This window comes from Tasmannia lanceolata, unplaced genomic scaffold (genome assembly GCF_043159265.1).
Source record: "Tasmannia lanceolata isolate RefF3 unplaced genomic scaffold, GAP_Taslan_0.1 ptg000013l, whole genome shotgun sequence".
Classification (NCBI taxonomy): Eukaryota; Viridiplantae; Streptophyta; class Magnoliopsida; order Canellales; family Winteraceae; genus Tasmannia; species Tasmannia lanceolata.
In genome coordinates, this window is record NW_027518690.1 from 44,746,481 (window position 1) to 44,772,631 (window position 26,151).

General features: G+C 38.5%; 1 protein-coding gene across 2 annotated transcripts; it reads right to left on the reverse strand.

The window, feature by feature from the left end:
• Positions 1 to 5: 5 nt before the first annotated feature.
• Positions 6 to 26,151, reverse strand: LOC143890234 (two-pore potassium channel 3-like). 2 transcript variants are annotated; one of them, XM_077394831.1, is made up of 2 exons: positions 25,085 to 26,151; positions 6 to 695 (listed from the first exon to the last, which is right to left on the reverse strand). In XM_077394831.1, the coding sequence occupies exons 1-2, from the start codon at positions 26,119 to 26,121 to the stop codon at positions 548 to 550; spliced, it is 1,185 nt and encodes a 394-aa protein (XP_077250946.1). In that variant the 5' UTR covers positions 26,122 to 26,151; the 3' UTR covers positions 6 to 547. The 2 variants fall into 2 exon arrangements, with proteins under 2 accessions (XP_077250946.1, XP_077250945.1); XM_077394830.1 differs by lacking the exon at positions 25,085 to 26,151 and adding an exon at positions 21,773 to 23,048.

Sequence of the window (26,151 nt, forward strand, 5' to 3'; positions counted from 1 at the left end):
CCCTGCAAAGATAATCTGTGGCCATCTCATTCCTATTCATTGGTCACATAATTCTGACCAATGTTAAGGGAGGCGAAACTCCATGCTTGAAAACTATTCGTTCCCAAACAGATATATATACAATCACCACTTCTATTCCAATGACACAAAATCCTATGTATTCAACCCAGTAAACGAAATAACTACAAATTTCGAAATCATAAATACAAATTATCGATGTTGAGAGATTCGAGAAAAAATGAAGCCGAATATCTCCTTCCATCTGGGAGTTTATGTGCATTTTCTACCTTCATATACAGAGGCAGGAAGCTGCTCCCTCGACAAAACCAGCAAGGAACAGGGAGATTAACATTAACCAGAGATTGTGGGATACCAGCGGCCCTGTTTTTTCCTCCAGGACATAGCAGATATGTATAGATTTATGCGACGGGGAATATCGCTTTTCTGCTGTACCAAAGGGAGCAAGCCATGAGGGTGCCATTGTAGGATCATAATGGTGCTCACTCTTTCTCATCCATCCATGAGAACAACACAGCCCCAACAAAAATCAGTGATGACCCTCCATGAGATCAGAAAGAGTAATCTTTCCGCAATTGCCGGAGTCTAGTCTATCAAACTGATTGCAGATCTGCAGAATGTCCTTCTCTGCTATCTTTCCCATCTCCTTGAGTTTGTAAATTACGTACTCAGATTTACTGCAAATAAGAAGAGATTACCAATACATATGAAGCCACAATTAAATGGACATTAGACAAAAAGAAACCAAGACATTATAAAGCTAAATATGAAAAATTAAATGTACCTGACATAATAAACGAGAATGTTCAAAGTTCAAAAACTAGGGGTTCAATAATAGCGCAATAATAATCAGAAAAAAAAAACACACATGGCAGGATCTTAGTGATTCAAGATACATGGAGATGCAGGTAATTTCTTCTTTTTTCTTTGCTAGTGATAGGTAGTAAAAGACTAAGAGGTACTCGTAATAATGAGAAAGAAACCATTTGAATTATGATAACAAGTCAGATGTTGGCTTGGAAATAATTGAGATTTGAAGCCCAAAGTATTTCCAATTTTTGAATGAACGCTAATCAGATGAGGTTAGGGTGTTGAAAGAGGTGCCAAAAAAGCCGACCTCTTTAGTACTAGAATTAAACCTTAAGATTTATTTTGTTTTCGGCAGTGGTCAACTATTATACGGAAGAACAAAAAAGGTGATGTGAGATAAGATTTGAACAGAACCTTACCCTCCTAAGAGCCAAACTTGTGATGACTAACACTACACTAAGCATTTGACCACAGATGACTAAAGAAATTAGACAACACGTGCAAAAGCAAACACTGCCAAATCAGCTCATACTATCAAGGAAATTTACAACCAAATTTGCCTAGGCTCATTATTCTGCCTCTCCCACAAACAGAACCGCATCTCTTGGCAGAGTCCATACCCACGATTCGAACCCAGGATCTCTCCAGTAAGGTAGATGAAGTTATATAACCATCTCCCTATAATAGCAAGTCCATCTCATTAGATGCAAACAACTCAAAATGAAGAATAAGAGCCATCTGAGAACAAGCTGATGCGTAACATCTGTCCAACTGAACCCAGATATAAAAATTAAACAGAAGAATGGCTGAGTTGAGCTTGGGCCTGTATCACAGTCGGAAGGTGTGATGTGCTTCATGTAGCAAGCACAATGTTCTGGGCTCAAGGCAGATTACCTACCAAAAAGGGGAAAAACGGAGGGGATGGGTTTGTGGCATTTATTTACTTAACCAGTATCTTATGTAGCCTATTTGTCTAGGACTTGAGTTTAGATGTCCTTGGTCTAGTTGAGATGTGGAGTACAAGTCCAGATAACAATAAGACCTAAATGTACCACTTAACTATGCCAGTCTATAGTAAAAGGAGATTTCAATTGGACCTGCCTATCTGTGTGAGGGTTGAGACATAAACGAGGGATGGGGGAGGGGGAGAGAATATGCATAATTTATTTCTACAATCTATATATTGCTACATCTTTGCAACTTTGGGATTGGCCAAATAGTACCGGATAAAGCGGTAAAGACCCATACTCATGTAAGGACAACTATTAGTATTAATCAATTGAATGTTGTATTTTACCATCCATGATCCACCCTTATCGAAGTACACACCTCTTCTTGTAACCTGTTTCATTGACCCAGTAGCACAAAATATCTGTAGGGCTGCAAATTTAAACCAATACCCAACATATCGGAGAAAGCCCCGTACTGATCACACCACAAACTCAACATTTATTTTTTCTGACTCAATATTATTAGACTCAATATTATTAACTATGCTAAACTCCTGTGACATTTGCTATCTTGATATTTTCAGTCATTAAACATTGTCTAGAATTAGAAACTGGTAATAAAAAATAACATATTACAGTTTAAAATTCTGAATAAAGCACCGACACGAACGCCTTTACCTCCACTGACTATTATGCTTTTGATATTAAGATTTTTGCAACAAAGCATGGATTTAAGACTGAATGCAATCTCTGCAGCCCCAGGAATAAAATAAGTATTATATTTTAACCAATTCTTATGTACTCATGCTTATGGTGCCTGATCCGCCAACCTTTTCACAATTACAGCCCACTGCGTGCCTGACTAATATGGGTTTTGAAACCAGCTGAAAAAACTTAAGCACTACGTTGCATGAGTACAGACACGAGTGTCGGAATCTAACGTGGGTACTGTGTATCGGATTTGGCTAACCTCGGAAAAAAGGATATGTAGATTCACCAATATATTTTAAATTTTTAATCAGTTTTAATTTTGTTTCTTTTATATGATAATATGGTAATAATAGATAAAATATTGGAAATTTTAGTAGGTTAAGTAAATATAATATTTTATTTCCAATAGATAAAACTCAAAATTTGTCATAATTGTAAATTTGTTGTAGTATTTAGAATAAATAAATAAAATTAAATAAAAGAGATCTAGAAGTGTGACAGTGAATCCTTAAATATTGGAATCCGGCATCTTTCACAGTTATGCCACCCATTGACACAGGTACCTCACCACCCATTCAGAAGAATCCATGTAACATAGCTTAAGTGCCTAGCAGACCCGACTGATAAGGCCTTTTAAGTTGTTGCTTGCTTCAGAAGAATTAGTTTTGATTTCTTGTACGTGTTTGATACTTCATCACCCCATATTTCTCACTTAACCTTGGGCAGTCGAGACATTTCTCTTTCGACGTCTGTGTGGATTGTTGCAAAAACCTTACGCACACATGCTTACGATATTCTTGCGAAAACCTTAGCCATAAGACTGGGTCTACTGATTCCATAAATCAATGGGACAAGATAAATGGGCTTCATAAAACCTTGAGATAAATCCATGATGATCCTTGCTCAAGAAATCATAAATTCAAATGCTGAAGTGATTAGAAGCAGGGGCTGATGCATAACACGAGCATATCAGAATTGAAATTTACATATCAATAGATCAAGAGTGGATATAAAGGTGCACCCCTATAATATGCTCATTTATTTTTTTATTGTAATCAACAATGAGATTCTTCAAATGCTCAAGGCATCTAGCAAAGATAAATCATGGGGTTTAACACGATGCTCCTGCTAAAACTCCTAAACTCCACGGTGGTCCTTTCTATTAGAATTACACATAGATCTAGTTTAAAATAAGGTTTCAGCTCAGTCTCTCCACATACAGTCCTTTTTTGGGAAATGCCAAGCCTTATACGTGGTGGTTATTTCTTTTTGTTTTTAGGAAATCATATTATCTCCTCTACTTTAGTAGGAGAGGAGACCAAGGTTAAATGGGAGACTATATGGTTTTTCGACCAAGGTTAAATGAAAAACCACATCGTCTTCTTCAGATGTCTTGATCTACGACATGCGGTTCCTGTCCAGAAACACTGCCATGGAGGTGGAGGTTGGTGGAAGGTGAGCTAGATGGCCATGCAGGAGCTTCGTAAGAGCAGGATATGACGTGCTATGAGGTTGTCGGGGACTGGCATTTTCCAACAAGATAGAAGAAGAAGACGGTGAGGAGACATGAAAGTGGAAGAGTTTGTTTTTAAACGCCGCCTTAGATGATTGAGTAGATTACTCCTTAGAACAATACAAAATAGTGATAGCAACAGTGACACGAATCCATGGCAGCCAAGAAAAAGAGAGACAGAAAAGATAATCAAGATCAAGATCAAGAAAGGGGAGAAAATGAGAGAGTAAAAGGAAGCGATGTATTAAACCAACTGAGGGGGAGCAGTTTATGAACACAACTAGAGGGGGTGAGGAAAGGAAAGGGAGAAAAGGATGTAAGAGAGGAGAAAGAAATAGAAGGACCGATGCAAGGAAGCAGAGAGGTGAAATAGAGAAGGAAAGAAAGAGGTGAAGAGAAGATTGGATGAGAGGAAGATGGGAAATGAGAGAGTGAGATCAAGTAGAGGGGAAGAGAGAGAAAGAAAGTGAAAGAGAAGCTCAGAGATAGAAAACTGACCTAATATGAAGCACCACACTTCAGAAAAGGCATAAAACACCCCATCAACATAAGAAAACATCATTTTTTAGTCATATTCAATTGTTTTCAAGGACAATAGACCTTTCATATTTAGAGGCTATGCAAGCCATATGAAAATTAAAAAGAAAAAGACTTAATCCTTGTTGCAAAATAACTCCTAGCCTAATTAGAACTCTATTATACGTAACTACTAACTCCTTACTGAAATAAAAGTCGTATTACATAGATTCTTATCCTCGCACGATCTATAAACGATAGGCCCTTTCAGTAGATTAAGTATTTCCAACGCGAAAAAAGCTTTGAGCAATTCGATTGTCAGTTTGAAGTAATGTGATTACAAGGCTAGCCTTTGATACAGTCCTTGTAATGTGTCAGCTTGGGGGGAGGGAACACGGGTCCTCCACTTCCTTAGGCCTATAGACTTCTGCTTGGGCGTCCCTGAGTAAGTAGTAAAAAATTCAGCAGTGGTCCAGACACTACGATCGGTGACTTTTTTGGTGTGATCTGAAGCTCATGCTAACTATGGAGAATGACTTTCCTCTTCCAAGAGTGCTGGATGAGGGTTATTTTCCTCCTGATCCTCATTCACGAGACATCTTCAGGGGACATCTTCTGATGGAACCAATTATGAAGGATGATAGCCACTGTTTGAATCCTTAACTAACGTGAACGAGCAATGGAGTGTCGAAATTGTCGTTAGATGACCAGTGTAGCTCCTGTATGTTGCTTGACATTGAACACTTTATGCGCTATCAATCCTCACACACAAGACTGGATCTAGATGGCACAAGTGACTTGTCTCTTGTACACTTGACATTGTATATTTGCCATGTTTTATGGATCCTTAGACAAGCAGATAGTTTCATCACACGAGCTTTGGTCTTCTTGGATTTATCATCTTGAATCGTTCTAGCTGTAGTATTTTACATTCTTAAAAAGTCTTTGGAGCAACATTTTCCAAAAAATACATCCCTCGTGTCGCAACAACGAATAACAGGTGGTTTTCCCATGATGCACAATTTTTACTTCAATAATAGCCATCACTCTAAGGCTCACCCAGCCAAAGTTTTCCTGGTAATGCAAATCAGTTGGTCATCACATGGATTATGCTGTCTAATCCTCATAGTGTATTGATTAGGACCCATGGGTTGGGATCTTCCCTTGATATTCCTAGTATTTCAAGTAGCCATTCGAACCTACACTCTGATACCAAATTGAGGTGAGTCAAGCCAAGAGAAAGAAAAAGAAATAGAATCAAGATCGAGATCAAGAAAGGGAGAATATAAGAGTAGAAAGGGGAGCACCAGATGAACACAACCGAGGGGGAGCGGTTTATGAACCCAACTAAGGGGGGTTATGAACCCAACCAAGGGTATGAAAAAAGAAAGGGCGAAAAGAACGTAAGAGGAGAGAAAGAAAGGGAAGGAACAGGGCAAGGAAGAAGAGAGGTAAAATAGGGAAAGAAAGAGAGAGATGAAGAGAAGACGGGAGAATATAAAGACATGAAATGCTTGGGAGATCAAGTAGAGAGAGGAAAAGAGAGAAAGAAAGAAAGAGGGTGAAACAAGAGTTTAGGGATAGAAAACTAACCCCATCAACATAAAATAAAAAGGGGCAGCCTAGTGCACGAGTCTCCCGCCATTGCGGGGTCTGGCGCAACGGTAAGGTTGCTCCATTGTGACCTGGTGGTCACGGGTTCGAGTCACGGAAACAGCCTCTCTACAAAGCAAGGGTAAGGCTGCATACATCTAACCCCATCAACATAATAAAACATTTATTTTTATTCATATCCAACTATTTTCAAGGACACAACCTTTTATATATATATATATATATATATATATATATATATATATATATATATATATATATATACATATATATATTGGTTATGCAAGCCATATGAAAAATTAAAAAAAGACCATCTTATTATCGAAAAGAGAGACTTTAAATGTGATCCATTGGATGAGCAATGACACAACTTATCCTTGGAGATGTGCTGACGCAATTGAAAAGGTTCTTGACTGGGTAATGGAGCACCCGACTAGCTTTCAGCATATTCGGCAGTCTGCGAATAGTGAGGCTGATCGTTTAGCTCGAGATGCCTCGATAGATAAATGATAGATATTTTCGATTATCTTCCTCCTTAAACTTTTCTTTGTATTTCCATCTTCTCGACGGAGGACCATCAATCACGAAAACAGATCTTGTTTTTTACTTTGTTGTGTTTAAATATGCTCAAAGTTTGTAAATATTGCATTGAGACATTATTAGGTGCCATGTGTCAGCCTCTTTTTTAAAGGGAGGCTCCAGGTAGTTATGTCCTACTATAACCACCCATTGCCACGTGTCGGTTTCTCATTTAAAGAGTCCAAGTAGTAACCCAAAGTAGCTATGTCCTACCAAAATCACATGTTTCCATATGTCACTCTCTTTTAAAGAGGGTCTCAAGTAGTATGTCCTACCAAAACCGCCAATTGTTTTGTGTAAGTCTCTTTTAATGACAGAGCCCCGGGTAATTGCATAACTACCAAAACCTCCCATTTCTTAAAGGAGAAAGCCATGTACATTTTTGAATGATGGAAGGAATGAATCTCTTGAAAGTTTGTTTCTGTAATAACTTCCAGTTCAAGGTGCGATGTCTTCGTCACTAGGTGTGAAGGCAAGAACATACTAGGTGATTCTAGTTGTAACGACCAGGTCTAAAATAAATAAATAAATAGATAGGCAACCCTTATCAAAATTGTGTACTAATTGATATGAACACCCCTATGTAAACACGCTCACTTTTTTTTTTTTATTATTTCAGGGTGCACTTGTTTGATATTTACAACCCTCCATTTAAATTCGTATGCCATTGATATGTACACTCCGATTTAAAATCTCCAAGATCAGATTAGTAGCCTAATTATATTAATTGGGTAGATCCCAGTAAATGCATAATTTTAGCCATTAAAGTATAGCTTTAAGGCATTACTTGCTCAAAAAGAAACTTAATTTAGGTAAGCTAGGATTAATGAGAGAATATAATGAATTTGAAGGATTTACTTCTAAATATAATTATTTTAACTTAAACACTTCTTGTTTGAGTCCCACCAATTAAAGAAGAAAACAATGGAAAAAGAAATAAGATCCTTTTTTTGGATTTTAGAAAGAGGGTGTGATGGGTTTTAAAGACCCAACGTATGGGTCTCTACCCATTTTCTATTGCCGCTCAAAACAAAAAAAAAAGGAAAGAGAGGGAGGCGTGAGATTTGTGTCACAAGGGAGGAAGAAGAAGACCAAGAGGAGAAGAAAGGCTAAAGAATTACCTCTTCAAATTTGTTTCCAAGTAAGTAACCCTAGATGTTGTTTTTCTCCAAAATTAATTAAATTTTCTTGTGGAAATTTTGTTCATAACCTTAAGATTTTAAAACCCCAATACCCAATCTACTTGATTGAATTTCAGCCATGAAACCCCTAAATTGTAACCATAAAACCTTAACAAACTAGATAAGAAAATGATTATTCAGCCACTTAACCAAATTGATAAAACCCAAATACAATTTTCTTTGAAATCCAAAAACCTTCGACACATCTTGCTCGGCAAAATTTTGTTGGGAGCATCACCAAGACACGCACATCTGTTGGGCAGCCAAGAGGCCTTCATCCACCTAATCCACGGCCATGTTTGATTCACAAGCAGGACACTCTCCTGTGCCCTTATTTTACCCATGAAATTTATGCCTCCAAAGGACCGAACCCTCTTGGATAGGACCTGCAAATAGGGGAGAAGAAGAGATGTGGTAGATGTGGAGAATAGAAATGGTAATGGGTTTTAAAGAAGAAAACATGGACCCTTTTTCTACCTTAGACCACCACTCTTAGTATCATTATTTCTGGAGAATAGAAATGGTAATGGGTTTTAAAGAAGAAAACATGGACCCTTTTTCTACCTTGGACCACCACTCTTAGTATCATTATTTCTACGTACAAACACTACAATGGGGTGGTACTGGTAGGAAAGGGGGGTGAGTAGAACATGATTACCTGATCTTGTAACCCGTACTATATTTTAAAAATATATAGGCCTCAGTACGTGGATTTTATATATCATGTTATGAAATAGACCTCTAACTCCAAGGGGGGGGGGGGGTCCACCATCTTTGGCTGTTATGATACTGTCCCAAAACATGACTTGCCAATTTGATGGTTGATCATCATGCGGGCGAATCATGCGACCTTTCTCGCTATATAAAAATCTTACACTAGACCATTGAGCATTCACGTATGAAATCTGTCACGTTCAGTCAACATGGCCTATTTCAACAAGATCTGTCACCATAGAATAATTTAATCTAGTATTTTATTTCAATAAGTCACAGTTGCACTGTTGCTCACTAGGAGAGTTTTCTACTCCAATTAGTAAGGGTTGTTACATTAATAAGGAGAAGCCTCTATTTATAATAGAGGGCCCATCTACAGTGACAATTATATTGGGAACCCTGGGTCTATTTTAATTTACAACTTTATCTAACATAAATCATGGCAAATTTGCTTTCTGAAATGAAAGCCTAAAGAAATATGGTATTGAAACATATGCGATGCCTTTACCTTCTAACACAGTCACATATCAAATAATCATAGGAATTACACTGAGTTACCGTTATGAAGCGAGTCCATATTCACTTGCCTTGTTTTCTTTGGTGTTGGTAAGAAAGGTCTCTATAAGTTGCAAAGGCAGCAGTCTGTACAAATAAAATTTATCATCATCCGATAAGTGTTCTAACCACCGTTCTAACCATCCTATTTATCTTGTTAGGTTTAATTGGGTTAATTCTGTTTTAACAACGGTGTTGGAATTTTCGATTTTATCTTGGTTCCTCGTCTTCTAGTGATCAAAAGATTCATCATATATATATATATATATATATATATATATATATATATATATATATAAATAATTTGATTCAATTCTTGTTCTAACTAAGGTTTGGGTTTTGCAGGTTTTGAAGGTGTGTGAGAGCAACAAGTGTACTGATGCTAGCATGCGTGCATTGAACATGGGTTTGTGGCCGCAAATTCACGGACGAAGTTTTGGAGTTTCAAGGGGTCCTACATACTGTATAAAATTCTTGGAATGGGTTCTTGCATGTTTGTATCATTATGGATGTCATTATCAAATAGAGATGTCAAAGCTATTATTAACTTTGTCAGGTTCAAGTGGTAGCTTAACAAAAGAGAAGAAATTCCAAGAAGTCCTAATGGGTAATGCATTCTTTTGAAAGTAGGGGTCCCAATATAATTGTCACTGTAGATGGGCCCTCTATTATAAATAGAGGCTTCTCCTTATTAATGTAACAACCCTTACTAATTGGAGTAGAAAACTCTCCTAATGAGCAACAGTGCAACTGTGACTTATTGAAATAAAATACTAGATTAAATTATTCTATGGTGACAGATCTTGTTCAAATAGGCCATGTTGACTGAACGTGACAGATTTCATACGTGAATGCCCAATGGTCTAGTGTAAGATTTTTATATAGCGAGAAAGGTCGCATGATTCGCCCGCATGATGATCAACCATCAAATTGGCGAGTCATGTTTTGGGACAGTATCATAACAGCCAAAGATGGTGGACCCCCCCCCCCCCCCCCCCTTGGAGTTAGAGGTCTATTTCATAACATGATATATAGAATCCACGTACTGAGGCCTATATATTTTTAAAATATAGTACGGGTTACAAGATCAGGTAATCATGTTCTACTCACCCCCCTTTCCTACCAGTACCACCCCATTGTAGTGTTTGTACGTAGAAATAATGATACTAAGAGTGGTGGTCTAAGGTAGAAAAAGGGTCCATGTTTTCTTCTTTAAAACTCATTACCATTTCTATTCTCCACATCTACCACATCTCTTCTTCTCCCCTATTTGCAGGTCCTATCCAAGAGGGTTCGGTCCTTTGGAGGCATAAATTTCATGGGTAAAATAAGGGCACAGGAGAGTGTCCTGCTTGTGAATCAAACATGGCCGTGGATTAGGTGGATGAAGGCCTCTTGGCTGCCCAACAGATGTGCGTGTCTTGGTGATGCTCCCAACAAAATTTTGCCGAGCAAGATGTGTCGAAGGTTTTTGGATTTCAAAGAAAATTGTATTTGGGTTTTATCAATTTGGTTAAGTGGCTGAATAATCATTTTCTTATCTAGTTTGTTAAGGTTTTATGGTTACAATTTATGGGTTTCATGGCTGAAATTCAATCGAGAAGATTGGGTATTGGGGTTTTAAAATCTTAAGGTTATGAACAAAATTTCCACAAGAAAATTTAATTAATTTTGGAGAAAAACAACATCTAGGGTTACTTACTTGGAAACAAATTTGAAGAGGTAATTCTTTAGCCTTTCTTCTCCTCTTGGTCTTCTTCTTCTTCCCTTGTGACACAAATCTCACGCCTCCCTCTCTTTCCTTTTTTTTTTGTTTTGAGCGGCAATAGAAAATGGGTAGAGAGTAGAGACCCATACGTTGGGTCTTTAAAACCCATCACACCCTCTTTCTAAAATCCAAAAAAAAGGATCTTATTTCCTTTTCCCATGGTTTCTTCTTTAATTGGTGCGACTCAAACAAGAAGTGTTTAAGTTAAAATAATTATATTTCGAAGTAAATCCTTCAAATTCATTAGATTCTCTCATTAATCCTAGCTTACCTAAATTAAGTTTCTTTTTGAGCAAGTAATGCCTTAAAGCTATACTTTAATGGCTAAAATTATGCATTTACTGGGATCTACCCAATTAATATAATTAGGCTACTAATATGATCTTGGAGATTTTAAATCGGAGTGTACATATCAATGGCATACGAATTTAAATGGAGGGTTGTAAATATCAAACAAGTCCACCCTGAAATAATAAAAAAAAAATAAGTGAGCATGTTTACATAGGGGTGTTCATATCAATTAGTACACAATTTTGATAAGGGTTGCCTATCTATTTATTTATTTATTTATTTATTTTAGACCTGGTCGTTACATTCTACCCCCCTTAAAGAGAATTTCATCCCTGAAATTCACTATTCTAGAAGAACAAGGAAAAAGGGTGTGTCGCATAAGCCATCGAATACCACCTCACAACTTGAGCTGAATTTGCGATCAAGGAAATTGAACCAATAAAAATAAAACTAATCATACCTCAGAAATAGTGGGAAAATTTTCACCTACAACCTCGCCAGGCAAAACCTCAAACTTTGCTTTTTTCTTTAAGGCACTAGTGACTTCCATCCCCGAGTATGGCGGGGTCTCACTCACGCCCAGCATAATATTTGCTCTCTTGGAAGAAGTTTCTTCCACAAGTCGGTGCCTAGACCCACTGGGATTATTTCTTGCAATGATGGTCGTGTCGTTCCTTGACGAGGCATCAGGGACGTCCTTGGTCTCTGAGGGTTCACCATCGGAGACACTATCTTCTATTATAATGACCTCAGGTTCCTGCCTTTTTACCCTGAGTGACTCCTGATCTTTTTTATGTTGTTTAGCTGAACTTTTTCTAGCGGTCACAAGTAGTCTAGCCATCCTGAATCCCACATATCATAATAAAATAATGTTAGCCCATGTTATATAAAAACAACAATATAGTCATCAAGAAATCAAATCTTCAGACTCCATAAGGTTTTTCCAACAATTGATCAAAATTTATAATCCACTAATAAAATCATCACAGGGTTCCAGTGCTACTGAGTGTTGTAAACAAATCATTACCATTATCCATTCAGAACATACAATATGGTAGTAATTATATCTGATTCCATGATTCCTTGCTCCAATTACAGTTCCATCCTAAGTTTCTGAGATCCGACTTAATCTTCTTAGAATCCTTCCAATTTTGGCGTTGCCAAAGACATCCTTCGAGTCACAACCACAAATTTTTCCCTGAGAATTTCTCAATGAGGATGTCCCATGCAAAGATTTCCCTAAATTCTCAATTATTGCCTTCTATCACTTAACTAGCTTCTCCCCCTTACAAATCCTACCATCTCATATCTAAATTTTCGCAGGCTTAATTTCAGACATGAAAACTCTATGAATTTTCACCCTAGGTCAACAAGCCAAGTCTTATGATTCCCCATTCCAGAATGGAGGCCGACTATTTCAACACGAAGCATAACTTGAGATTTATAAGAATAATAAAATTGTAAGGGAAATAGTAATTAAAATCCTGACCTTCAGTTATCGCATTAGATGCCTCAGCAATGTCGTTAACGAGTGCAAAGATACGCTTCGCTGACCCTCCTTGCGCCTTCTCATCTTGATTTAGAGGGCGATATTGGTTCCTCTTCTCTTGATTTTGCGGCTGGTTCTGATTACCCCTCCACTGATTCCGCTGAGGGGCAGACTGTATCAGAGTCTGAGGCTGAGGTTGGGTTGGGGTCCCACTTTGCTGTCTGCCCAGCCTAGGGCAGTTGTACTGTTTGTGGTTAGGGTCCCCACAGGAATAGCATACATCCATGCCCCTCCAGCATTGTCCCGCATGTCTCTTTCCCTAAGTTGGACATACTGGGATAGTATGACTCACATCCTCTGACTTCTGCTTCTTTAGAGGTGGTGGTTGATTTCGGTTCGCAGAGGATTGCGCCCTTGCAGCCGAAACAATCCTTTCGCTTCTCTCTGCGACTTCCGCCTTCGCACAGGCCTCTGCTAAGGTCTGAGGATTAAGGATAATAATGCTGGCCATAAGGGTGGGGCGGAGCCCGTCCACAAACTTCCTTACCCTATCCTCCTCAGTGGCGGCATAACCCGGGGCATAGCGGGATAGAGTCCTGAATCTTGCCCCATACTGGGCCACCGACAAATTTTCTTGCTTCAGTGCTGCGAATTCTGCAGCCAGTGAGTCCTTTACATGAGCAGGAAAGAAATGGACATTAAATCTCGCCTTGAATTGGCTCCAAGTCTCGGTGGTCGCCGTCGGGTAATTCTGTACAGTGGTTCTCCACCAGACTCCTGCCTCGCCAGTGAAAAGAAATGAGGCCAACCTAATCTTCTGTTCATCATTGCACGCCATGACAGCAAAGATACATTACACGCTCAAGATCCAGCTGTCGGCCACCATAGGATCTCCCACCCCAGTGAATTCAGGAGGGTGATAATCCCTGAACTGACGATGGAGTTTGGTAGGATCTTCCCTTGGCTGGCGCACGGCCAAATTTGCTGCAATACTTCGGAGAGCCTCCTGATTCGCTGCTTGGGACTGCGCTTGACCCCTAAGTATCTCCGTAAGCATACGCAGAGGGTCTTGCTCCTCTTCCTGGCCATCTCTCCCAGCTCCTCTTCTCTGGTAAGTATTCATCTTCTGCCAACACAAGCCTACAATTAATTCCAGGAAAATATCCTTCTTACACAGCAAATTTACATTTTCAGGGTGTGTTGGAAGATTTTAAACCCATTCGTCCTAGCTATCTATGTTGGTGTGTGTTTTCCTTTAAGTTTGTTCAGAGGTAATAGGAAGGTGCCATAACTTTTAATTATTTAGGTCTTCGCATCCCATCTTAAGACGTACCCAAGACTCGTTCATCAGGTTCCTCACAGCCTAAACCTGGCGGCTCTGATACCACAACTGTAACGACCCGATTTCCAGAACCAGGCCGCTACACCTATTTTGACAAAATCACCTGAAATTATTATTTTTTTTGAAAGGAACAACTTAAATGAGCGGAAGCATTCACAATAATAAATCCATCCATAATTTTAAAACTCACTCTGTTCCAAATTAAAGACCTAGCATTCCAAATAAAATTTATTACAGCCCGAAATTAAATAACTTAAACTGAGTTTAATAAAACGACAGGTGACCCATCTGTCACCCCACCCTCTCTATTTATTTCCCCATTCCCGCTTTATTTATATGTCTTCGCTTGCGAAGACTCCCTCTTCTACAAATCCTGAGGGAAAAGTAGCAACGTAAGAGCAAGGAAAAAGGGCTAACGACATAAAAGCAACACGGTACAATAACCATAAAAATTCTCAATGATCAATATTAGAATCCATTTTAACTATACAGTTTTTCTCAAATCCTACATAAATGAGACATAACTACATTGGCATTTTATTTATTCAAATTTCAAGAAGAAATATACGTGCAAATAAATCAAGCAATATGCACTCTCATCCCCAATAGTCATACGGCAATTCCCAATAAGATCATGTTCGGTGGCCTTCCAGCCTGGCCGTCAACTATTGACCATCAAGGAGTCCTCCATCCCCTAATGAGACGTGCTCCTTTCTAGGGTTCTCTTTGGGTCACCATATGGTTCCACCCGAAATGCATTGTCAGCTAGGTGTCGTACGCTCTCAGCCTGGGTAACTTTTGGCTTTTGCCCAAGGACGAATCTAAGGTCTGCCTTAGTCCTCCCTCCCTCATTTCCAAATCCTAGAATGGCATACAGAATCTACAATTTTTCTTTATGAACATGCTGGGTCTATTTTAATTTACAACTTTATCTAACATAAATCATGGCAAATTTGCTTTCTGAAATGAAAGCCTAAAGAAATATGGTATTGAAACATATGCGATGCCTTTACCTTCTAACACAGTCACATATCAAATAATCATTGGAATTACACTGAGTTACCGTTATGAAGCGAGTCCATATTCACTTGCCTTGTTTTCTTTGGTGTTGGTAAGAAAGGTCTCTATAAGTTGCAAAGGCAGCAGTCTGTACAAATAAAATTTATCATCATCCGATAAGTGTTCTAACCACCGTTCTAACCATCCTATTATCTTGTTAGGTTTAATTGGGTTAATTCTGTTTTAACAACGGTGTTGGAATTTTCGATTTTATCTTGGTTCCCCGTCTTCTAGTGATCAAAAGATTCATCATATATATATATATATATATATATATATATATATATATATATATATATATATATAGAGGAATAAGATTGTACGCTCGACCGTACCTAAAGTTAGGTACGGTAGAGTGCCAAATCACATGGGTCCCACATTTTTGGTGAGCATCTACACCATTCATTTGCAAGGCCCCATCATAGATAGGGTGCATACCAAAAATCAGCTCCATAGGATCATCCTAACCCATCCATTTGTGGAGGCCAAAATGGACAGACAGTGTTTGTCCACAAATCTGCCCATTTTGGCCTCCAGTTTTGGAGGGGTTAGGATGATTCAATGGTGCTGATTTTTGGTATGCACCCTATCTATGATGGGGCCTTGCAAATGAATGGTTTAGATGCCCACCAAAAATGGGGGACCCATGTGATTTGGCACTCTACCGTACCTAACTTTAGGTACGGTCAAGTGTACAATCCTTTTCCTCATATATATATATATATATATATATATACATAATTTGATTCAATTCCTGTTCTAACTAAGGTTTGGGTTTTGCAGGTTTTGAAGGTGTGTGAGAGCAACAAGTGTACTGATGCTAGCATGCGTGTATTGAACATGGGTTTGTGGCCGCAAATTCACGGACGAAGTTTTGGAGTTTCAAGGGGTCCTAAATACTGTATAAAATTCTTGGAATGGGTTCTTACATGTTTGTATCATTATGGATGTCATTATCAAATAGAGATGTCAAAGCTATTATTAACTTTGTCAGGTTCAAGTGGTAGCTTAACAAAAGAGATGAAATTCCAAGAAGTCCTAATGGGTAATGCATTCTTTTTGAAAGTAGGGGTCCCAATATAATTGTCACTGTAGATGGGCCCTCTATTATAAATAGAGGCTTCTCCTTATTAATGTAACAACCTTAACCAAATTGATAAAACCCAAATACAATTTTCTTTGAAATCCAAAAACCTTCAACACATCTTGCTCGGCAAAATTTTGTTGGGAGCATCACCAAGACACGCACATCTGTTGGGCAACCAAGAGGCCTTCATCCACCTAATCCACGGCCATGTTTGATTCACAAGCAGGACACTCTATATTGGGACCCCTACTTTCAAAAAGAATGCATTACCCATTAGGACTTCTTGCAATTTCATCTCTTTTGTTAAGCTACCACTTGAACCTGACAAAGTTAATAATAGCTTTGACATCTCTATTTGATAATGACATCCATAATGATACAAACATGCAAGAACCCATTCCAAGAATTTTATACAGTATTTAGGACCCCTTGAAACTCCAAAACTTCGTCCGTTAATTTGCGGCCACAAACCCATGTTCAATACACGCATGCTAGCATCAGTTGATGATCAACCATCAAATTGGCGAGTCATGTTTTGGGACAGTATCATAACAGCCAAAGATGGTGGACCCCCCCTTGGAGTTAGAGGTCTATTTCATAACATGATATATAGAATCCACGTACTGAGGCCTATATATTTTAAAAATATAGTACGGGTTACAAGATCAGGTAATCATGTTCTACTCATCCCCCTTTCCTACCAGTACCACCCCATTGTAGTGTTTGTACGTAGAAACAATGATACTAAGAGTGGTGGTCTAAGGTAGAAAAAGGGTCCATGTTTTCTTCTTTAAAACCCATTACCATTTCTATTCTCCACATCTACCACATCTCTTCTTCTCCCCTATTTGCAGGTCCTATCCAAGAGGGTTCGGTCCTTTGGAGGCATAAATTTCATCGGTAAAATAAGGGCACAGGAGAGTGTCCTGCTTGTGAATCAAACATGGCCGTGGATTAGGTGGATGAGTAATGCATTCTTTTTTAAAGTAGGGGTCCCAATATAATTGTCACTGTAGATGGGCCCTCTATTATAAATAGAGGCTTCTCCTTATTAATGTAACAACCCTTACTAATTGGAGTAGAAAACTCTCCTAGTGAGTAACAGTGCAACTCTGACTTATTGAAATAAAATACTAGATTAAATTATTCTATGGTGACAGATCTTGTTCAAATAGGCCATGTTGACTGAACGTGACAGATTTCATACGTGAATGTCCAATGGTCTAGTGTAAGATTTTTATATAGCGAGAAAGGTCGCATGATTCGCCCGCATGATGATCAACCATCAAATTGGCGAGTCATGTTTTGGGACAGTATCATAACAGCCCAAGATGGTGGACCCCCCCCCCCCTCGGAGTTAGAGGTCTATTTCATAACATGATATATAGAATCCACGTACTGAGGCCTATATATTTTAAAAATATAGTACGGGTTACAAGATCAGGTTTGTGGCCGCAAATTCACGGACGAAGTTTTGGAGTTTCAAGGGGTCCTAAATACTGTATAAAATTCTTGGAATGGGTTCTTGCATGTTTGTATCATTATGGATGTCATTATCAAATAGAGATGTCAAAGCTATTATTAACTTTGTCAGGTTCAAGTGGTAGCTTAACAAAAGAGATGAAATTCCAAGAAGTCCTAATGAGTAATGCATTCTTTTTTAAAGTAGGGGTCCCAATATAATTGTCACTGTAGATGGGCCCTCTATTATAAATAGAGGCTTCTCCTTATTAATGTAAAAACCCTTACTAATTGGAGTAGAAAACTCTCCTAGTGAGCAACAGTGCAACTGTGACTTATTGAAATAAAATACTAGATTAAATTATTCTATGGTGACAGATCTTGTTCAAATAGGCCATGTTGACTGAACGTGACAGATTTCATACGTGAATGCCCAATGGTCTAGTGTAAGATTTTTATATTGGTTAGAACGGTGGTTAGAACACTTATCGGATGATGATAAATTTTATTTGTACAGACTGCTGCCTTTGCAACTTATAGAGACCTTTCTTACCAACACCAAAGAAAACAAGGCAAGTGAATATGGACTCGCTTCATAACGGTAACTCAGTGTAATTCCTATGATTATTTGATATGTGACTGTGTTAGAAGGTAAAGGCATCGCATATGTTTCAATACCATATTTCTTTAGGCTTTCATTTCAGAAAGCAAATTTGCCATGATTTATGTTAGATAAAGTTGTAAATTAAAATAGACCCAGCATGTTCATAAAGAAAAATTGTAGATTCTGTATGCCATTCTAGGATTTGGAAATGAGGGAGGGAGGAAGGACTAAGGCAGACCCTTAGATTCGTCCTTGGGCAAAAGCCAAAAGTTACCCAGGCTGAGAGCGTACGACACCTGGCTGACAATGCATTTCGGGTGGAACCATATGGTGACCCAAAGAGAACCCTAGAAAGGAGCACGTCTCATTAGGGGATGGAGGACTCCTTGATGGTCAATAGTTGACGGCCAGGCTGGAAGGCCACCGAACATGATCTTATTGGGAATTGCCGTATGACTATTGGGGATGAGAGTGCATATTGCTTGATTTATTTGCACGTATATTTCTTCTTGAAATTTGAATAAATAAAATGCCAATGTAGTTATGTCTCATTTATGTAGGATTTGAGAAAAACTGTATAGTTAAAATGGATTCTAATATTGATCATTGAGAATTTTTATGGTTATTGTACCGTGTTGCTTTTATGTCGTTAGCCCTTTTTCATTGCTCTTACGTTGCTACTTTTCCCTCCACAGGATTTGTAGAAGAGGGAGTCTTCGCAAGCGAAGACATATAAATAAACCGGGAATGGGGAAATAAATAGAGAGGGTGGGGTGACAGATGGGTCACCTGTCGTTTTATTAAACTCAGTTTAAGTTATTTAATTTCGGGCTGTAATAAATTTTATTTGGAATGCTAGGTCTTTAATTTGGAACAGAGTGAGTTTTAAAATTATGGATGGATTTATTATTGTGAATGCTTCCGCTCATTTAAGTTGTTCCTTTCAAAAAAAAAAAAAAATTCAGGTGATTTTGTCAAAATAGGTGTAGCGGCCTGGTTCTGGAAATCGGGTCGTTACACTAGTATATTTATCTCTTGTGATTATTTGATTAATGTATTTATTTCCTACAATTTTTCATCTATTTATTGTGAGTTCCATTGATTAGCCTTACTTTTCTTATTGTTATTCTTGATTTTAAAACCCTAACAAAATTCTTAACCATCTTAAATAAACGTTTAACATTCAAAACAACCCCTTCCCTTTGTTCCTTAATTATCACCCAACCCATCCTGCATCCCTTCATTTTTGTTTGGCTTGTATCAACCTCTGAGACCTTGGGCCTTGCCCCATTCTTTTTAATAATAAATCATTCTGATTAAAAAAATCCGTCATAATGTTATCAAAACAATTCCTACATTATAATCTAGATTCAGTGGAATCAATCTACATTATCAAAAAAAGGTAATATTTGGTAGGATGGCTTTCCTTTTAGCTCATTTTGCTTTCACGATAAACAATCACACAGTAAGTTCACCATTTTTGTTCCTTTTTTCCATAAAATGTATCATAATCCCCAAGTTTGTTGCCCACATTTACAACAATGGCATATTTCATCTAGCAAATACTCTGAAATGTATTACAACCCAATCAAGCCATTCGAACCTAAGATAAGCAGATTAACTGGATTGAAAACCTGGGGGAAGTCTATGGGGTCTCGTTCTTCATGATTATATGGAGGGAGGGAGTGTGTGAGTGTTTTTTTTTTTTTTTTTTGGGGGGCGGGGGGCGCGGGCAGGGAGACAAGACTGAAAATGATTAAACAAATGCATAATCTCTTTTAAGTGAAGCTGAAATCCGGTAAGTGGCGAAATTGCTGGACTCAGAAAATTTTATGACTAATTTGAGTGGGAACTCAAAGATATGATTTTTATGGAGTAATGTGTTACTTGTGAACCATGTTATCTTCGAATGCTCAAGCTTTATCTATGGAAGTGAGACATTAAGATTCGACTAATTTGAGTGGGAACTCAAAGATATGATTTTTATGAACTCAATGATAGATGAAAGGGCTCTATTTTTGCAAGGGCGAGAGAAGGGCCCTTGAATAAATCCACATCATTTTTAAAGTGGGTTGAGAAACTGAATTCAGTTGCACTTAATGACGTGGATCTATTCAAGGGCCCTTCTTTAGCCCTTGCATAAAGTGGGCCCTTGCATCTATCATTCCTCCTCTTTTAAAGAAAGAGCCCTAATAGCTATGAAACTACCATCACCTCCTATTGTCACGTGTCAGTCTCTCTTTTAAAGAGAGCTCGGGTAATTATGTCCAACCAAAACTACTCATTTCCATGTATTAGTCGATCTTTTAAAGAATGCCCCAAGTAGTTATGAAACTACCAGAACCTCTCATCTCTTAGAAGAGAAATCCTTGTACATTTTGGGAGGATGATGAATGAATGAAGAAAAAAATGAAGCTTTGATCCTTGTGTGCGGAAGTGATTTCCTAACTTTATGATCGTGGGGGTGATGTTCATGCTCGAGTTTTTGGCGCGATGTCATTGGTGCCATTGGAGGGATTCCTTTGGTTTGCCCAAAGGTGTGATGCCTTAGATCTTACAGTGTGATGCTTAGGAGACCCTAAGTGTGATTCCAGATCTTTACGCTCTTTACTAATCTGTTACAATTGTTATAAAACTGTAAAAGTTTCCCACATCTTATTCCTAAACCAAATTTAATCCTAAACATGTTATAGAACTGATCCAGATCTAAAACCCTACCCAGAAAAAACCTTCCACGACCCAAAATACTTCCCAAAACTAGTGCTACCTTATCCATAAAACCGTGCAATAAAGGTTATATTTCTCGAACTGCACTACCTATAAAACTTTAAACCAGTCTATATGTTTGTTCTAAATCCTTAAATCAGTCACATACCTACCTTGTAACCAGGAGCCTTCTAAACCTAAATCCTGTAACCAGATCAACTGTCTAGATCACAACCCAACTTAGATCCAGTTGACCCTACCTAGAGTCCTTGCTTCCATAGATACATCCTAGCATCAAATTAGCATTAGTTCGGATGGCATCGCATGGCAACGGGATTTCTTTTGGAGGTTAGTTATTGCTCAAAGGGATGAACTACTCAGAGCTCTGAAGGCTTGATGAAGATGGACTAGATTCTTCACTCAATGAAGTCGAAACTTTTAAAGTAAAGGTGACTGACGAGGGAGCATCGGTCAGAAAAATTATATCATTTTTTATTTTTTTGTGTTTATTTATGTTAAAAGTTCGTAATATCGTATTGAGACAAATATGGGGTGCCATTTGTCAATCTAATTTTAAAGAGCCAGGTTCCTATAAAGTTTATGATTCAATGAATGAAAACTGCTGGTCATCTTTATCATTTCAAAGGCAGGGGCCATATGCAAAAGTATTTGACTTAAAAAAATTAAAAATTCACTAGCAATAAGCTTAATAAAAGACAATTGAGATGATAAGTAGCCTCTATTGGCAACTCAACATAATGTAATCAAATCTTATTGAAATGAAAAAAGACAAAAATCTCAAACCTCACGCAGCCATTGTTATCAATGTCAGCAGCAAGAAACTCCGAAACCGTCATATCCCTATCGAGCACCCACTTCGCAATCATCCTATGCCGCTTATCAACCCTAGCTTCAGCCAAATAGAGGAAAGCGCGAGCAACCGCAAGCGTTGAAACCAACAACCATATCGAGGCAAAAACTCGACCAGACAACGACTTGAACGCCCGATCACCATACCCAACTGTTGTAACCGACATAACTGAAAGATAAAACGAATCCAACCACCCAAGCTTCTCAACAAAATGCATCACACAAGTCCCAACACCAATACAAAGAATCACAACACCCAATGCCAATCCCACCTTAATCCTAATTCTCATCCTCCCCTTCTTAACATCAACAAAATAAGACGGGGACGCTTTTCCCTTAACTGTGCTCAAGATCAAACTCTCTTGCAAATCGAGTACATAGCTAACCATCCCGCTAAGCAGAATATCAATGAATCCAAATCCAATCAAGACGAATGTGATTGAGAATAGCTTAGTAGCAGTAGAGCTGGGCGTGATATCACCATAACCAATTGTGCACATAGTTACTATGCAAAAGTATAGGGCATCAACAACAGGATGGGTTTCAATTCCATTAAAATTTTCGCGAGTGAGTGAGTAGATAAGAACCCCGAGAGAAAGATACAGAATGAGGAGGAGGACACCCTGGCGGACTATAGATGCGGATGCAAATTTAGGGTTTGGGAGAGAAGGGTGATCTAGGTCGTTGATTGTGGACATGGCGGGGGCGGTTTTTGAACGGTGGAGATTGGTTTTGGAACGAGTGAAATTGGGGTTTGAGAGCCATGATTGGTCATCTGAGAAGGTAGGAGAAGGGGATTTTAGGGTTAGGGTTTCAGGGGGTGATGTTCCGAAAATGAGGCGTTCTTTGAGGGCTGATGGGGTTAGAGGAGGGAGGGTTATGTCTTCGTCTTCAGGGAGAGAGAAAAGGGAAGGAGGGTTGAGAGAGGGTCTTCTTCTTGGGCTCAGATAGGGGAGGAGGGGCTCTTTGTCCATTCGTAGTAGATTGGGGGTGTGAAGGGGAAAAACAGGGGTGGTTATTTGGAAAAGCAGAGACTGAAGAAAATATGATTCATGGCTGTTTATAGATCTCACTGAAATGCTGAGAATTTGACTGAGACATGTAAGAACTCAATTTATACTCTGTTTCTCACATGAATCTGAGTCGGATTCTACTAAGATGAGACAACGGCACTAAGAACTGAGTGTGGAAAATTGAAGCAACTGAGTGGGGGTATTTGGGAATGTGATTTGGTATCGAACTATCCATGTAAATTTGGAGTTATAGACTTATAGTCCAGTAATTTTACAAAAAGTACTTTACGTCTTACATATGATGATCCAAACCGTACATTTAATGGGCCACAACGTAAATAGGTTGTGCCCCAAAAATCATATCCATAGGATGATCCCAACCCTCTAATCTATAGAAGTTTCCATAATATGCAGTTCCTCTATAGATCAGAGGGCTAGATCATCCTATGGAAATGATTTTTTTGGCACAAATTATTTATGATGTGCCCATCAAATGGACGGTTTGGATCATCCTATGGTGTAAGCCGTACACTACTTTTTGAAAAAATACTATACTATAAGGTCTCTACAATGTATAAAATCTCCCAAATTTGCATGTAAATAAATGTGGGTGTTTTAAGAGTAAGTTACATGAAGAGTTATGCTTGAGGCATTTTGGGAACAGAGTATCAGTGTTTCGTTCACAGTCTAAAATTGATGAGGGTATTTTTAGGAATAATTGTATGAAGGGATTTGCGAAGCTCCCGGGCGAAAAAGGCTTTTCGCTGCTGGTTTGTTGCACGTCAGACCAGCCACCTCGTGAATGGAGACAAAAGCTGTTGCCTTCATTAATGAGGTGGCTGGTCTGATGTTCGATAGACCAACCGTGAAAACCCTTTTGCGATGGACGCAGGCAATCCCCTTGTACGAATGCTTACATGGGATTGTAGATTTGGAATCTAATGAGGGTATTCTCAGATTGGATGAGTGCTCAGAAATTTGCATATCTAATGGGAGCATTTGCGAAGAGACAAAATTGTGGTATGTCTGTCATTTCTTAAGAAGATGGTTTTGCCCAAAAGACTCCATCAATGTTTTGGTAGAAAGAAACATCATCTCTTTCTTTCTGAACCCTTTTTTGCTGCTACGTTTCGAAATGAGATACACAAGCCAAAAAAAAAATCAAAATTAAAGAGGAGATGCGGGTATGTCTATGAGATACACAAGGTAATTAAAAAATCAAAATTAAAGAGGAGATGCAGGTATGTCTATCAAAATTAGGTGTTGTGAATTTCAAGCCCTGTTTGAAATCCTGAAATCCTTAACAGGTTGGACCCTATGAATGATATGGGACACTCCCATGAGATCAAATGGGACCCAAGTTGCTTCCACCAATGAAATGTTGGGTATATAATATAACCCTATTATGTTCTAATATAAGCCCAATAAGATAATGGACTGGTGTAGTGGGCCTATTTGGGCTAGAGCCCATTAACCTATTAAAACCCTAGTGTATCTCTATATATAGGGACCGGAGGCAACAAACTCGGTATTCCAAACGAGATATCTTGGGTGTAATGCTTCAAGCAAGAGTGACCTAATTACTATAACATGAAAATGGTTAGAGGACAATTTCAGGACCTTCCACTAAAGGCTAAAGTATTACTTTGTGAATTATACATTTAAGTACCAAATTGGGTTCTAATGGGATGAATCAAATCTCCTAATATCAGTACCAATTCAGATTAGATTAGAAGACAGTAGATGAAAATAAATGTTCCCCCAAGTGAAAAGAGAATTGGGTAATCTTCAGTTCCCTACACATTTTTCTAAATAGCTTGCAATGAGATGAATTTTTTTTTTTTTTTTATGGAGATGAGCAGTTTTCTTTCACTAGGATTGCTTAGAGCAAGGGACAATGACTCAATTTCACGGACTTTACATTGTGTGTTTGTGATTTGAAATGAATTTGTGGTCCTACTCCATCGAGCTAACCAATTATCTTTAATAACTTAGTTATGCAAATTCCAAATAGAAAACTACAGCCTAGGCATTTAAGGTAATTGGGTTTGGCCGATTTAATCATCACACACAAAAATTGCTATGTATAACAACCATTACACCCGTTAGTTTTATACAGATCTACACTTACATGAAGTTATTTTATTTCAATCTAAACACCAGGCTCTGTTGAATGACATTTCTACCCTTGAAATCAAAGTTCATTATGTCACTTAATTCTATGGGATCATACCTTATTGATCCATCATTGTCGAGGTCCGCGGCCACTAGATCACCTATAGTCATCTTCTTCTGAAGAACCCATTTTGCGATCGCGCGATTTCTCTTCTCAATTCTCAGCTCAGTCATGTATAAGAAAGCCCTGGCAACTGCTAGTGTGCTCACTAACAACCACACAGATGCAAACAACCTCCCCTTTAATGTCTTGAAGGCATAATCCCCATAACCTACTGTAGTCACAGAGGTAACAGAGAGATAAAAGCTATCAACCCAACTCAACCCCTCCAAGACACGAACCATGACCATCCCCAAAGCAATGCAACCAATTACAACAGCCAAAGCCAAGCACACTTTCATCCTTATTCTCATTCTTCCCTTCTTCATATCCATTATATATGTTCGAAATCCGGCATTACTCCAGCTTGCATCCATTGTGCTTATCAACACTGCCTCTTGCCTGTCTAGAACATACGTTACCAATCCGTTAAGCAAGATATCGATGAACCCAAAACCGACTAAGATGAACCCACAAGTAAATAGCTTGCTAAGAGTAGTGTTAGGAACAATGTCACCATACCCAATAGTACACAAAGTCACTACACTGAAGTAAAGAGCATCTACTAGTCTAAATGTACTATCCCCTTTGAAGCTACCACTCGCCGCCACAAAAACAATGACTCCGATCGATATGTAAACTACAACGCTGATGAAAGCTCGGCTTACTATCCCAGGAGTCGATTGTGAAATGGAACTTTTGTCGGCAAAATTTGGAGTTGGTTCCTTTGAGTATGTAAATAATGAAGGGGCGGAATGTGACCGATGTGTAATTATTCGTCGCTTGTTCAAGTTTGTTATGAGATTTACAAAAGATGAATTGGTTGTCAGGCGAGTGAACGATTGGGAACCGACGGGGGTGATTGAGTCTAAGTTTAGAAGATGGGTATCTTGTAGATGATGCCAAGAGGAATTGGGGTTAGGGAAAGAGAAGAGGGGTTCCTTTTTGGGTGATTTGCTGGATTGTGATCTCTTAGGGAGCAAGATCTCATCCATGGCTTAAGTAAGCTTTTGCAGAAGAATGTA

What these genes read in the sequence shown, in the direction of transcription:
- LOC143890234 (XM_077394830.1), bottom strand. Translation starts at nt 22,812, where the DNA reads ATGGACAAAGAGCCCCTCCTCCCCTATCTGAGCCCAAGAAGAAGACCC. An exon ending in GATAACAATGGCTGCGTGAG is followed by an intron (nt 696 to 21,772) that starts GTTTGAGATTTT and finishes TCTTATTTGCAG; the next exon opens with TAAATCTGAGTACGTAATTT.